This window comes from Zingiber officinale, chromosome 8B, assembly GCF_018446385.1.
Source record: "Zingiber officinale cultivar Zhangliang chromosome 8B, Zo_v1.1, whole genome shotgun sequence".
Taxonomy (NCBI): domain Eukaryota; kingdom Viridiplantae; phylum Streptophyta; class Magnoliopsida; order Zingiberales; family Zingiberaceae; genus Zingiber; species Zingiber officinale.
Window position 1 is genome coordinate 13,143,415 of NC_056001.1, and position 13,078 is coordinate 13,156,492.

The 13,078-nt window shown below is 36.4% G+C and overlaps 1 protein-coding gene across 2 annotated transcripts; it reads right to left on the minus strand.

Annotated features, from left to right (window-relative positions):
- Positions 1 to 395: 395 nt before the first annotated feature.
- Positions 396 to 11,474, minus strand: LOC122014842. 2 transcript variants are annotated; one of them, XM_042571298.1, is made up of 19 exons: positions 11,199 to 11,474; positions 10,704 to 10,865; positions 10,386 to 10,613; positions 10,066 to 10,152; positions 9,819 to 9,908; positions 9,619 to 9,745; positions 9,393 to 9,493; positions 9,112 to 9,280; positions 8,444 to 8,565; positions 5,558 to 5,686; positions 5,348 to 5,446; positions 5,066 to 5,123; positions 4,907 to 4,982; positions 4,660 to 4,786; positions 4,028 to 4,185; positions 3,164 to 3,236; positions 2,877 to 3,071; positions 2,453 to 2,546; positions 396 to 1,433 (listed from the first exon to the last, which is right to left on the minus strand). In XM_042571298.1, the coding sequence occupies exons 2-19, from the start codon at positions 10,776 to 10,778 to the stop codon at positions 607 to 609; spliced, it is 2,835 nt and encodes a 944-aa protein (XP_042427232.1). In that variant the 5' UTR covers positions 10,779 to 10,865; positions 11,199 to 11,474; the 3' UTR covers positions 396 to 606. The 2 variants fall into 2 exon arrangements, with proteins under 2 accessions (XP_042427232.1, XP_042427233.1); XM_042571299.1 differs by having other exon boundaries at positions 10,704 to 10,877.
- Between the last annotated feature and the right edge of the window lie 1,604 nt (positions 11,475 to 13,078).

Here is a 13,078-nt window from a genome sequence, read left to right on the forward strand (position 1 = left end):
TTATCTTATTAAATAAATTTAAATAAAATTTAAAGACTCCAAATCTTAACTTACAGCCGTGTCCAAATGCCACCACTTAAATGATATGGCAGAGAAGAGTAAATCTCATTCTCACCCACTAGTGGCTATTGGGCATCCAAGACAAATGTTCAAATGATTGCATCGACAATCACTGACACGTTCATTAAATTAGCGTTTGAAGAACAGTAAAGTAGGGTTAAGTTCAAATCATATCTGCACAGGCACTACCACTTGAACCCACTCGTGCATCAAATACCCATTTTTTTAAGAAAAAAAAACATACAAGTGAGTATTTGGTATACACATGGCACTACCTGAGTGGGGTTCAGAGAGTGCCTATACAGTGTATAGGATCGAATTTACTGAGAATAGGATAGAAACAACTCGATGCTTTCGAACTTACTGAGAATGACGAGTTGTATCAATTTTTTGCATCCACAAATCAAGTATGTGCATTACAGTTTCAACAAATAAAAAGACAATTCATTCATATTGGCCCTATATGTATTGCTGCTCTATGAAGAGTTAATATTATATGTATAAGAATACCTTTCAGAGGGGGATATTATTCGTGTCTGAGATCGGCTACTGGGCCAGATTAAGTTGCATGTCAGGTCCTTTCTCCCCAAACCTTGAAAAATCTTCTGGCAGGGGAATGTTCAGCTCAGAACAAACTAACTGAACTATACTTCTTGTGACACCGCCTAGGGACATTTTGTTCACTGTGATTGCAATGGAAAAATTATGCTCAATGTCGCAGAATCCAGTAGACCCACCAACTCCAGAGTGCCCAAAACTCGTCAGGTTACCAGTTGCGGTATTGAAATTCCGAAATCCAAGGCCGAATTTACCAGTGGGAACAACCAAGTCAGCGTACTCGCTCAAGCCCATGAAAGCGTCATGGATCTTGGGGTTGTTAAATATTCGGGAAACATTTTTGGAGTCTCCATCTTCGGAGTTAGCTACAAGGCTATAACCATCATGCTTAGCAGTATCTGAACTGTCCCCGTTTGTATTTGAACTTAGCAAACGCTTGTTCTGTGCATATGCGCTGACAGTCTCCTTGATTTTCCATTTCTTCTTAGGTGGTTTGACTGAAGGAAATGTAGGGACGTGGACATGACTTCCAAGGAGAGGCTTCGAAACAGACGAATGAGGGGGAGGAATGGATCCACCTGTAGCAAGGGAAGCATAGTAGCGAGCCAACGCACGAGCAGAACAGTGGCCATTAGCAGCAGGAATTATAGCTCGGCGGATGTTTAATGTGTTGAAGAGCACGGGAAGGTTGGATGCAATCTCGGTGAAATTAGCCTGCTGTAAGCTGGATGGCATTTCTGGCCTACCTCTGATCTCAAGGAGATTTTGGAGCTCTTCTTTGTCAAGGGTTAATGTGGCAAGCCGAGATTCCACACCTAGAAAGAAATCAAAACAAGGAAATTACTATAAAAGAAAGCTGGGCCAAAAGAAAAACAAATATAGTAATATACAGAGAATGAGTAGTCTCAGAATATGTATTTTATTATGGTGATAGATTTGAACCCATCACAGAGGATATTGGAATAATAATTAGGAGGAAAAGTATTAATAAAAATAAGATTGCACGACTTTCATTACGACAACTATTGTTTGACTTTAATGTCTAATTTCCGCAAGATGAGATTCAGCCTCAAGAACAGTGTGCATTTCAATACAAATTCAGAAAACTGCAGTAGATGCCTTAATGCATTGGAAAATGGAAAGTTTATAGATGGTAAATGATATCAGATATATCTTATAAATCAGAAAATATAGATTGAAGACAAGATAGAAAATACAGCACTGCTTCAAATCCTTTTTCCTTGATTGATTTGAAATTCCAACAAATACAGCTAAAATTATTCAAAACTTCTTCACATAGGTCCTATATGAAATTTAGAAATCATTATTAAAGCTTAAAGGTATTCTCAATACAGTTGAAGCTTTTATAATACCCAAATCTAAGATAGTATATCCATTCATACGCTAGGGATGTAGTAAAATTTGTGAACATATTATACCACCCAACTAATGTATTATGTGACTGGTAGGCTACTGCAGATTATAAAAAAACGAGGTAAACTGAGATAGTAAAGAGAGATCCATTTAATTTGAAAACAGGATGTTAAATGAATTAATGGGCACCGTCTTTCTAGTTCAAACTAGCAGATCATGTTCGTCAATTGTTTAATTAAATGTAACTGGAATCCATTTTATGTAGTGCTGGTTTTCAAATGTTTGATAGTCTCAATTCCTCATTGTAATATCTACCATTGTACCCAAGCAGGGAATCATAAAGTACACATGCTTAATCACAATTTCCATTAAAGAATGTCAATATCCACCTATCTATCATATCAAGGTAAGAATTTGTGACCTTAACTACTTGGGCTAGAAAAGTAGAGATTGCACGTACCAGGAGGAATACCAATATATAATTCGCCTTCGATATTGAGAGGATGGATTATAGCATCTTCCAGAATTTCTTGAAACTTCTTTCCAGATGCATGCTATTTAAATGAAACGAAGTATTTAAATATTCAAATACACAAAAGAAAAAGAATTTAAAAACATTTCCAATTAAACAATATCAAGCATAAAAACTTCAAATATCAAGTGAAGACTCCTAGCTTGTGCTAGTATAATGCAACTTATCTTCTTTCATTACAATAATATTTTCCATGTCTTAGAATACAATCTAACTTCTATGCTGAAAGGCACTATTCAACCTCGAACTATTTGCTTATTTGTGTAATATTAAAGGGTTAGAACTAAAATGCCAGATGCTAGTAAACTAATAAATAGCATGCCACAAAAAAGACAAAAAAAAAGTAGGATACCTCTATCACACCACCACAAAGCCATCCAAAAGACAAGTAGTGGTATAGTTGCTGAGAACCAGGTTCTGTATCAGGAACTGACCTAGCAATATGGTGAAGAGACTCCTCCCAGTCGCACATTAGCAAAGGGTTGCTCCTAATAACATCCGACATAGTATTGTGCAAGCCAGATGAGTGGTTAAGAACATGATGAACCTGAAGAAAGAACAATATAATGCATGGTGAAACCCATGTCTTAGTTCAAAGAAAAAAAAATCTTGGTGAATCACATGATCCTTTGTCTTTACCTTTATTATATCCTTATTGCCGCCGCTAAACTCTGGCCAGATATTTGCTATGGTTTCAGTGAGCTTGAGTTTTCTGGGAAAAAAATTCACATCTATTAGAGCATTCATGACTGTAGAATTAGATATCTAGAAACAGAAATACTTTGCAAATTCTTTCATTATTATTAGTAAGTAATTTCTCACACTTAACAAAGAATTTGCAAGATTCTGAATGTACTTATCACTCAATTGCCTTGCAAGAGGAATGCAGAGATTTCTACATACATTGAATTCATGTGAATAAAGTACTAGATAAAACCATCTACGATGTCATTGTCCAGTGATATCCACATTGCTGAACTAAAATATGGCACTACCGAGTTGGAACAAGCATGGCTCCTATGAGTTTGATTGACTTTAACATAAAATTAGCCTACAAGATAACGAAAACTATTCCAATTTCCACCTAGCATCCTGCAAAAAAAAAGTTCAAGCATGATGCTAAAAGAGAGAGATTAGCATGTACCAGAAGATTATACTAGTTCATTAATCCTTTTAGTCTGTCAACCATAGTTAATGACAAGACCATGCAACTTGGTTCGCAAAAATGCAAAATGAATAATCTAGTCTTGAAATCGCAGGAGTGAATAGCTACACAACTACTCATTGTGAAAGATATGAAGCTATTAGTTGGTACTAAATCTCAAATAATCCTTGTAAGAATATGCAGTACAGTCTCTAGCTTCATTGAAATTCAACAATAAGCATTGCAACCATCACCACCAAAGCTCATTAAAGTATCACCATCTCCATCTATGCACAGTAAAAGGTTGTGAAACTACATATATTGACCTTCAATTCAGAAAATATTTAATAATGCCATACCCCTTATCAACAAGCCAATGCACCATCCCAGCAGTGATTCCTTTGGTTACTGAGAAAACTGGAAACAAGGTGTCTGGTTGAACAGGGCGGGGATCATATCTCCCAAGCACGCCTGCGGCGGTATCTATTATAACCCTTCCATCTTTGTATGCACAAACCTAAAGATGTACGAAACAACAGTCAATAAACCAAACAAAAATATGAAAGAAGAAAAGTCTCAAGTAAACAGATCAACTGCCAAAAGAGGAACATCTTTCCAACAACTACCATTTTATTGGAACTTGTTCCATGAGAATTATGATATGCATCAAATTCTCCCTATAAGACTTATCCAATCGTTTATTTCTCAAGAAGAATTTTTAGATATAAACTTACAATCTCTCCATCCGTATTATACATCTTTAGTTTTTGCCAAACACAGTACTAAGATAGTCTAAACCTTCACACTAAGATAAAGAACCAAAACATAAAGAGTAACCGAGCGTTTAAACTATTGAAATGAGTTTTCAGAACATAAATCAAAAGCATTATATGAATTTAACCACATAAACTGTCTAAAGAACTTGAAATATACCACTCAAATAATAAAAGAGCCTGCCAATGCGCCAAAAAACTAAATATAATAAACTTACTTGTATTCCGAGTATTTTCTCGTTTCCAAGCTCAATCAACAACTGCCTCAACTTGGCTTCCACATTAGACTGAATCGGTGAATCGTATATCCATTGGTTACTTTTTGTTGGTCCAATGTTGTTGTTTCTAATGCACATGAATATCACATAAAATTGGGAATTAAAATATTAGCACAATGATTCAAATGTTTGAAAATGTCAACAAAAAGAAGATTGGCATCTAAAAAGTTGCAACCAAAATATTCACCCTAGTAGTGTCAACTCAGCAAATGGTCTCATGATGTCAAAATAAATGACACGTACATCAAGTGTAGATGAAAGCCCTGGGAAAGTGAAATACTACCTCTTTAAATAATTATATCAATACATTTACATATAAGTATTAAAGAGCTATGTGCAAACAAACCTCGAAGAAGATTTACTACCCTCGTAAATATGACTGCATCTCCTGGGAAAGCATCAACCTGGGACAATGTGAACATCTTAATTTTTCACAATATGACTGGGTAAGTTTTCACAATTGTCTAAATATAATAATATATTTATACCAATTATTTACATCTAAGCTGTATAATATATTTAATGAGTTGATGACCCCTAGGAGGATATACAATAATGCCAGCAGAACATCATAGGACAAATTGAAAAGAACATTTACAAAGTACCAAGAACAGTTTCTAGCACTTACAGGGTTAAAGTGTTGAACTTCCTTTTTATTCATTTTCATTTTTTCTTGAAGAACCTTCATGTTCTTCTCCCTTTGTTCAGCTAAAGTTTTTATGTTGTCCTAGATGGAAAGAATATACAAGATAATGTAAACCACAATAATGCGTCTAACTGACACTTCCAAAATAGAAAAAAAGGGAAGAATGTAAGAATAGACAACAGTCATACTTACAAGTGCCTCGCTAGCTGGTGTGGAAGTACGAAAAAATACTGTTGCAATGTTCATGGCCTGCTCTGGCATATCAACACGCAGCTTAAGCCCCATTTCAGAGAAGGCTGCCAACAGAGCCACATGATCCCCCTGCATAAAATGTGTTCATACTCTAAAAAGAATGTCCTAAAGGATAACCAATAAAAATTCTACTTTCTTGAAGTACCACAATTGTGCCATATGCACATTTGCTTATATTATCCTAGCATCTTATATGCTTACTGCTCAAAAATTCAATAGCCTAAAAGGTTACAAGCTGAATTTTCCATTGAATTTTGCATTGGATAGAACCTTCAGAAGCAATAGCACAAAATCCATACATACATGAAGCTATCCTGCTAAAGAAACCTAACTTATGGAAGCAGATGAATTTATTTAAGCACAAAATATCTACTTCATTTTTTATAAGCTTTCTCCATAGATGGAATGGATGACATTAATAAATGCTTCCTGTCTGTGAGTGAAGTCTCTGCCATTTTAGCAGAAATTGCCTGCTAAATGAACTATAAGGTAGAAGTGCACTCAACCAAAGCCCAAAATTATGTTTGGGCAATGTATATAGTTTGCTAGCTGGATTAAGAAACAGAATTAGACAAAGCGGAAGCAATTTATCCATCACTACATGCTTTGCGCTCATGATGATTCAGTTTTACGCTAAGAAATTTTTTTACTTGCCCATGTAATTATATTCTATGGCCCTTCACAAGGTCAACGAGGGTTGGTATAAAGAATCCAATTACAATGTTGTTATTCCAATCAAGGTGATTGTGGTAGGGCATTCATTGATGCATTAAGATGTGCAAGAAGAAGGTATTCTGACAGAGAAAATTGGAGAAGAAAGTGATGGTGCATGGACAGTCACAGTTGTGGCATAATTAACTAATTATCTCTCAATTTCCACTGGTTGTACTCTGATTACTTAGGAAACTTCTATGAGGCAGAGGAGGTAGAGATGCGACAAGAGTGCTAACCAATTAAGACGAAAGCAGCAATGAAGAAGGAAAAGGAAGTTATGGAGGTTTAGGTTTTGGCTTTTTTTTATATAGATTTGAGTTAGTTAAGAAAATATTCAAGCGGAGCAGAGAATCCTTGTAGGTTAAAGCAACCTGGACAAAATTATAAAAATATCACTAGATAAGGTATGGAATGGAATAGAATCAGAATCTATTACGAATAAAATAGAATGAAATGAAAAGGAGAATGATCCATTTCATTCCTTTATTTGGTTGTCATAATATAATAGTATAAATAGTGAAATGCTTTATTTTATATTTAACTCTTCTGTTCATGTAATTCTTCTGATCAATTTGACTTAGCTTCTTTCAAAATGCCAACCTACTTCATTCATCTAATGCACCTCTTTTGTAGCAAAAGGTGATTCGCTCACCCCCAGTACCCCGCCAACCCGTCCTAGACCAACACGGAGGAGGTAAATCACAGGTAGTTACTAGTCATTAGTACAGGTGGCTAAGGCATGAGGGAAGGCATGCTCGGACGCGCCGAGTTTTCACCCCAAGACCTCATGTGGCAACACCCCATGCCTCAACCACCGCACCACCCCAAGGGGGCATCTAATGCACCTCTTTGGTTGATCCACACTGTGCTTCACTTGGTTAGTCCACTTGATACATTTAATTCACCTTGTCTATCTAACCAATTAGCTCAACTAACTTGCTTGACTCAACCTATCTTCAATCGTTTAACTAGCTTGATCAATCAGCTTGGCCCACTTGGGACCACCAAACTGGCAAATTCACTTGATCGTTTCAATTGATTCATCTAGCTCGATCAGTCTACCTGACTCACCAAGTCTATAGTCTATCCATCACAATTGGCCAATCTGGATTGCTTACTCTAACCAATCCATCCAACTTGATCGACGCACCCATTAGTAGGACCAACTGACCTGATTGGCTTGGCCATCTCTCCTACTTCCCGGCTTGGGTGACCCATCTAGCCAACTGGCATTTTTCAATTCAACTAGTCTACCTGATTTAATCCATCCACACTACTAACCAACTTAAATACTATATTTGGTAGTTGTGGAAGGAAGTGTTTCCCCTCTTAAAGTATATAATGGATTGAGTGGATTGAGTCATTCCTTATTATAGAACATCCCACCTCAAATTGTCCATCCAAACATTGGAATAGAATGATACATGGAACAAACCATTCTAATTCCGTTCTATTCATGTGGTCTCAAATCTCATACTATGTTAAGCAAAATCATCAAATATTGCTCGACACAATCCTGCGTCATTGTGTCAATCATGTTGATGAGTATTATATCATACTCACACATTTGACACCCTTTGAAATGCTACAAAAACATATCAAAATGAATTGAAATAATATGTTAGTTTTTTATAATTTGTGTTTGTATAATACAATATCAAACTTTGCTTTTTCAAATGGGACAAAAAGTACAAATTTAGCTAAACAATTTTGTTATCTTCTTTTTCATTTCCTTAATCATACCTATTTCCTCTCAATTCTCCACCGGCTCTCTAACTCTCCACCGGCGCCCTATGACAAAATACTAACACAATACCAAAACAATATTGTGGCTTGAGATTTTGAACCTTGATATGTACCATATACAACCTTAAGAGTATGGAGCAACATAATGAAAAATTTCAGCTACAGTTAGTTTGATTTTTTTAGTTTTTATGTTTCTACATCCTGAACCAACCACCAGTTGTAAGAAATACTTTGACAAGCTTACTTTGTTAGTGAGCAAAAAAGTTCAACCACATCAGCCTAACTGACCAATGCAAATCATTATAAATGAAGCAAATAACTACAATCTAGATGCTAGTAATCTGAACTAGAAGTTACATGACATACCTCAGCACATGCCAAAAACATTTTTGCTAGTGCTTGTTTCATAGAGCTTGAAATTGACTTGGTAAGACCAAAATCAAGTAAAATAGGACGATGTGGAGGTTCTCTGCTAACAAGAAAATTTCCTGCAAATATGGTCCCCAATGAATTATACAATCAATGATTCAGGTTCCTTTAATTTAAAGGTACGAAACAAAACAAAAAATTAAACATAAGAAACGAAATAAGTATCCATTTTGAGGTAGACAATAAAATAAAAATCCTTTCCTAGTTATAATTTCCATATGGAACTTTATGAATATTAAATTTAAAGATGGGAAGTAACATTAATCATTGGCCCACATTGTCGATTTTGGAGCAATGGGCAAGGTGTGTTTAAAATGAAGTAGGATCCTCATTTACCCGTTGCCTATTCCATAGCCAAAACTAGAATGAGTTTTTTTGCCTCTAAACCACCATTGCCTGCATGTTGTAAAATTTTTGTGTTCTCCCAGACTAGCAAAGTCCAGTATTTCCTAAAGTATGGGACATATTTAAACATTTCGATACACAGATTACTAGTAGGTACAAATCGAACTGGTAGATATACCTACTACACAGCTTGGCTTTCATTCCTACTTCATGGTTCTTAGGAAAAAGGCTGGAACAAAAATTGCAACAAGCAAGTGTACCTGGATGAGGATCGCCATTGAAAAAGCCGTCAACATATATTTGATGAGCATATGCACGTGTAATTTCTTCAACAAGCTTCTGTTTGTCCACACCCAGTGCATCAAGTGATTGGACATCATTCAAGCGGATACCATCCATATATTGTAAAATAAGGACCTTCTCTGTTGACTGCTAGTAGGAATTTGAAAACTATTCATGAAATAAATGCTAAACTAGTAAAAGAATTGCCCCTGAAAAGATAGATGATGAGGCAAAAATAAAGAAAAAAAAACTATTCCACCTGAATAACATCAGGGATCAGCACATCAACTTTATTAGCATATTTTAAACCAACATCCTCACTTTTGACTCGTAAGTTTTCTGAAACTCTTCTAGTGTTCTCTACATAGAAAAAGAAATATGATTGTCAACAATCCATGTATAAAAGATCACCCTTAATCAGGAAACAGCAACTTCAGAGTATTAGGGTAAAATCAATTTCAAGATAGCAATCACGACAAACTAACCTGCTTCGTGATTGAAATCAAGTTCTTTAGGTGCCTCCTTACACCATTCATCTATCATAGGGTTGAAGTCATATTGTGGCTCTGCCCATGCTATCCAATCGATTATAGATTTCGCGTTCTTTAGGTCCTGAAGACAAGTGCTGATAACTTAATGGCAGGATGACCTCAAATTTAGTTGTGTCGAGAGGAAAACTGCAAACCTCTAATATGACCTCCTTGATGCCCCTATGTTGAACTTTGACAACCACCTCCTGCCCATTTCTCAGAGTTGCACGATGAACTTGCGCTATCTGCAATTCAATACTTAGGATTTTTTAAATAAATAATTAACAAAAAAAAAGTAAATTGCACATATCCTCTCAACCAAGACTGGAAGAGATGATAGCACATAGTTACAAGCACAAAATTTTTAGGATCAATACTTCTATATTTGGTTATGTGACTTACTGATGCAGTAGCAAGTGGTGCTTCAATGAACTGAGAGAAAATGTCATTCATAGATTTTCCAAGCTCCCTCTCTACAGTTTGGCAGACCTAGATGATAACAAACTTTTCAGAATCATGGAATTTAGTACCCGCAGCTACACACGTCGGCTATAAGAAAGCAAAAGTTTTATTCAATGCGAAATTTTCTAGGCTCTTTTTAGTTTCCATGTAAGCAAGACCATTATGCATGAACATCTCCTAACTACACTTTAACTATCTTCGTAGCTCAATGCCCTATAGGTATGAATGCATTAATGAAACATTCAAATTGTACAAGTTACCTCTTTTAATTGCCGAGGAGGAAGAGAGTCCTGCAACTTTTTGAGAAGACGTATATACGCCTCTGGAAGAACATCTGCTCGGGTAGATAAATATTGACCAAGTTTAACCCACAAACCTTCCAGCTCAATCATCAAATTAAGAACACGTCTAGCATTTCTTTCATGAGTTTTTTCCCATATAGAGTCTGTTTTGACTTTGCTAAACCATTTAACTCGCTTCTGCATGCCCTGCAGTGTTACAAAACCTCACTAACCTCTCTTCTGAACAAGTGAACAACAACAATTAATCACACAAGATAGTTGTTTGGCTAAGCACACCTTGTAGTCCAAGTATATCACCAATGCTAAAGTGAATACTTTCATCCGCCGCTTCAAGATGTTTCCCCATCCCATTAGGAGTTGTAAGACAGAAGGTGAACGAACAGAGGATCTTGGTACCTCAACCACGAACTTGAACGAACACCAAAGATTATTGCACTTCTGTAAACCAAACTATTTCGAAATCGTCAATAATCATGTAGATTCATCGATCAGCTACCAAAAAAAAAAAAAGATCAAACAATGCTTAGGCGTCCATCAGAAGGTATCTTAAGTAAAACTTTAGCCTTCACAAAACTATTCTAACCAGCATGTAACGAAGATTTTTCGTATATATATATGTTGATGAGGCAAAAAAAAAAAATAGCAGCATGAATCAAAGATCTAACGAGAAATACAACCCGCTCGAGCAATCTGGTGGACAATAGGTGGCAAAAGAAGCAGCTCAATACGCAAGCGCATTAATTTCAGGCTAAAGACAACAAAATAAGCTACCTTCAAACGATCCAAACGCCCAAATTGGCAAAAGCTAAACCTCACGAGAAGCAATCGAAACTTGAAAAACCCCAGCAGGTCCGCAGGCAATCTGAGGGAACAAACCACAGGCCGCGGTACAAAAATGCGAAACCTCACGCACGACCGAAGGGAATCGATTCTTCGCCGAAGATACTGGAGATTTGGTCACGGAGATGGAGGGGATTTTCAGATTTGGCCCTCGCGGCGACGGAAGGAGGAAGCACGGGTCGTGGACACACGAAGACCATTGGCGTGAAATCCAAGCGGTCAAATGAATCAACGAAGTTAATGAGATCGAAACCATTGGTTCACACGAGGATTCATCCCCTCCGTCCATATCTTCAGCGGGCCCCTCGGCCGTGCTTTTTCGACGTCCTCGTCCGAACTTTCCCGACAGATCCAAAACGTACCAGCAACATCAAGCGTGGGATAGCCTTATTACGTCCACTAAACGCGAGAGTAAACGATCGGGTCATATTCTCTCGCGCGAGAAATATAGACTCCTTTTTCTTTGGACGATGAGTTATTTTGACTTGACACCCACAGAATACCTCTGGACGGTTCAACCGAACCAACCGAAAATCGTACACATGGCCATTTAGTCTCTGGACGAATCAGAGAAAAAACCATCTCACCCTTTAAGACATTTATTTATGAAAATAAAAAATATTTTAAATATAAAAAAATTGTTGTGCTCAATGGAAAATTTTGCAAATTAGACAAGTAAACAACTCGCAATAGGCACTATACAACAACATCCTTTAGGAGAATAAACCTTATCTTCTAAGACACAATAAAAAGTATGTGCAGAATCGAGAAACTTATATGTTTAATCGAGATGTCAGATCCTCTAACTCAACTAATTCTAAAGTCAGTTGACTTTCTGTTTCGTTCATCGGATAAGTCCGGAGGCACGAACAATAAAATTTTCTTAATTTCTTAACAGAGTAGTGTATTGGGCTAGCTATGCGGGCCATGCGGCCCGAGACTTGCTGCCGTGGAACAACGACTTCGGCAGGGTCAGAGTTGGTGGGCCGAGTGACGTGGCCGAGCACAGACCCATCAATCAAGGTGCATGTCAGAAACGTTCGGTTTAGAGTCAAACAGATAAAGTCAATGTTTGAATTAATTTTCAACCGATTACTTTGACTGTTTACTAGTCGGCAAATGTGGTGATGAGGATAATAATAAAATGCATTAAATATGATTCAATGTATTAAAAAAATTAAGTTATCAAATTTTTAGGAAAGAAATTTTCATAATTTAATCACGAGTCGTGAAAATGGAGCAACTTGAGAATTAAAGATTGTCCTCGAGGAATGTAAGGCCAATAAAATCTTTAACATATGTTTTAAACGTATAATTATAATAATTTTAAACGGGGCAACGTTTTCAAACAAGTGGGATTTGGTGCGCACATCGTTGTTGACTTTGTAAAAGTATAACAATAATTGTTCTTTTTTATTATAAATTTTAGAGAATCTACCATAATATTAAGGGTTATTTTTAAAATTAATGAATTACTAACCTAATATTTATATTTATTATTAAAATATGGTCTCCGTCGTAATTAAATTTTTTCTTATTATCAGATCTAATTTTAATGGCACTTTCGTGAAAGAAGCCTATAGCGTGCCTTGCCTTTTCTAATGCTATTTTTATTAACGGACAAAATCTTACAACGAATCGATGTGGTTGTCAGTTGAATTAATGGCACGTTTCGCAGAATCTAATGTTAATTATCTTACAAGAAATCTAAGACAATGATATTTTGGGTCACGAAACCGACCATTCGCTGTCGGGATCAAACAGGATACATTATGTTGATAAACGTGGTCACGTAATATTGGCTGCTTCAG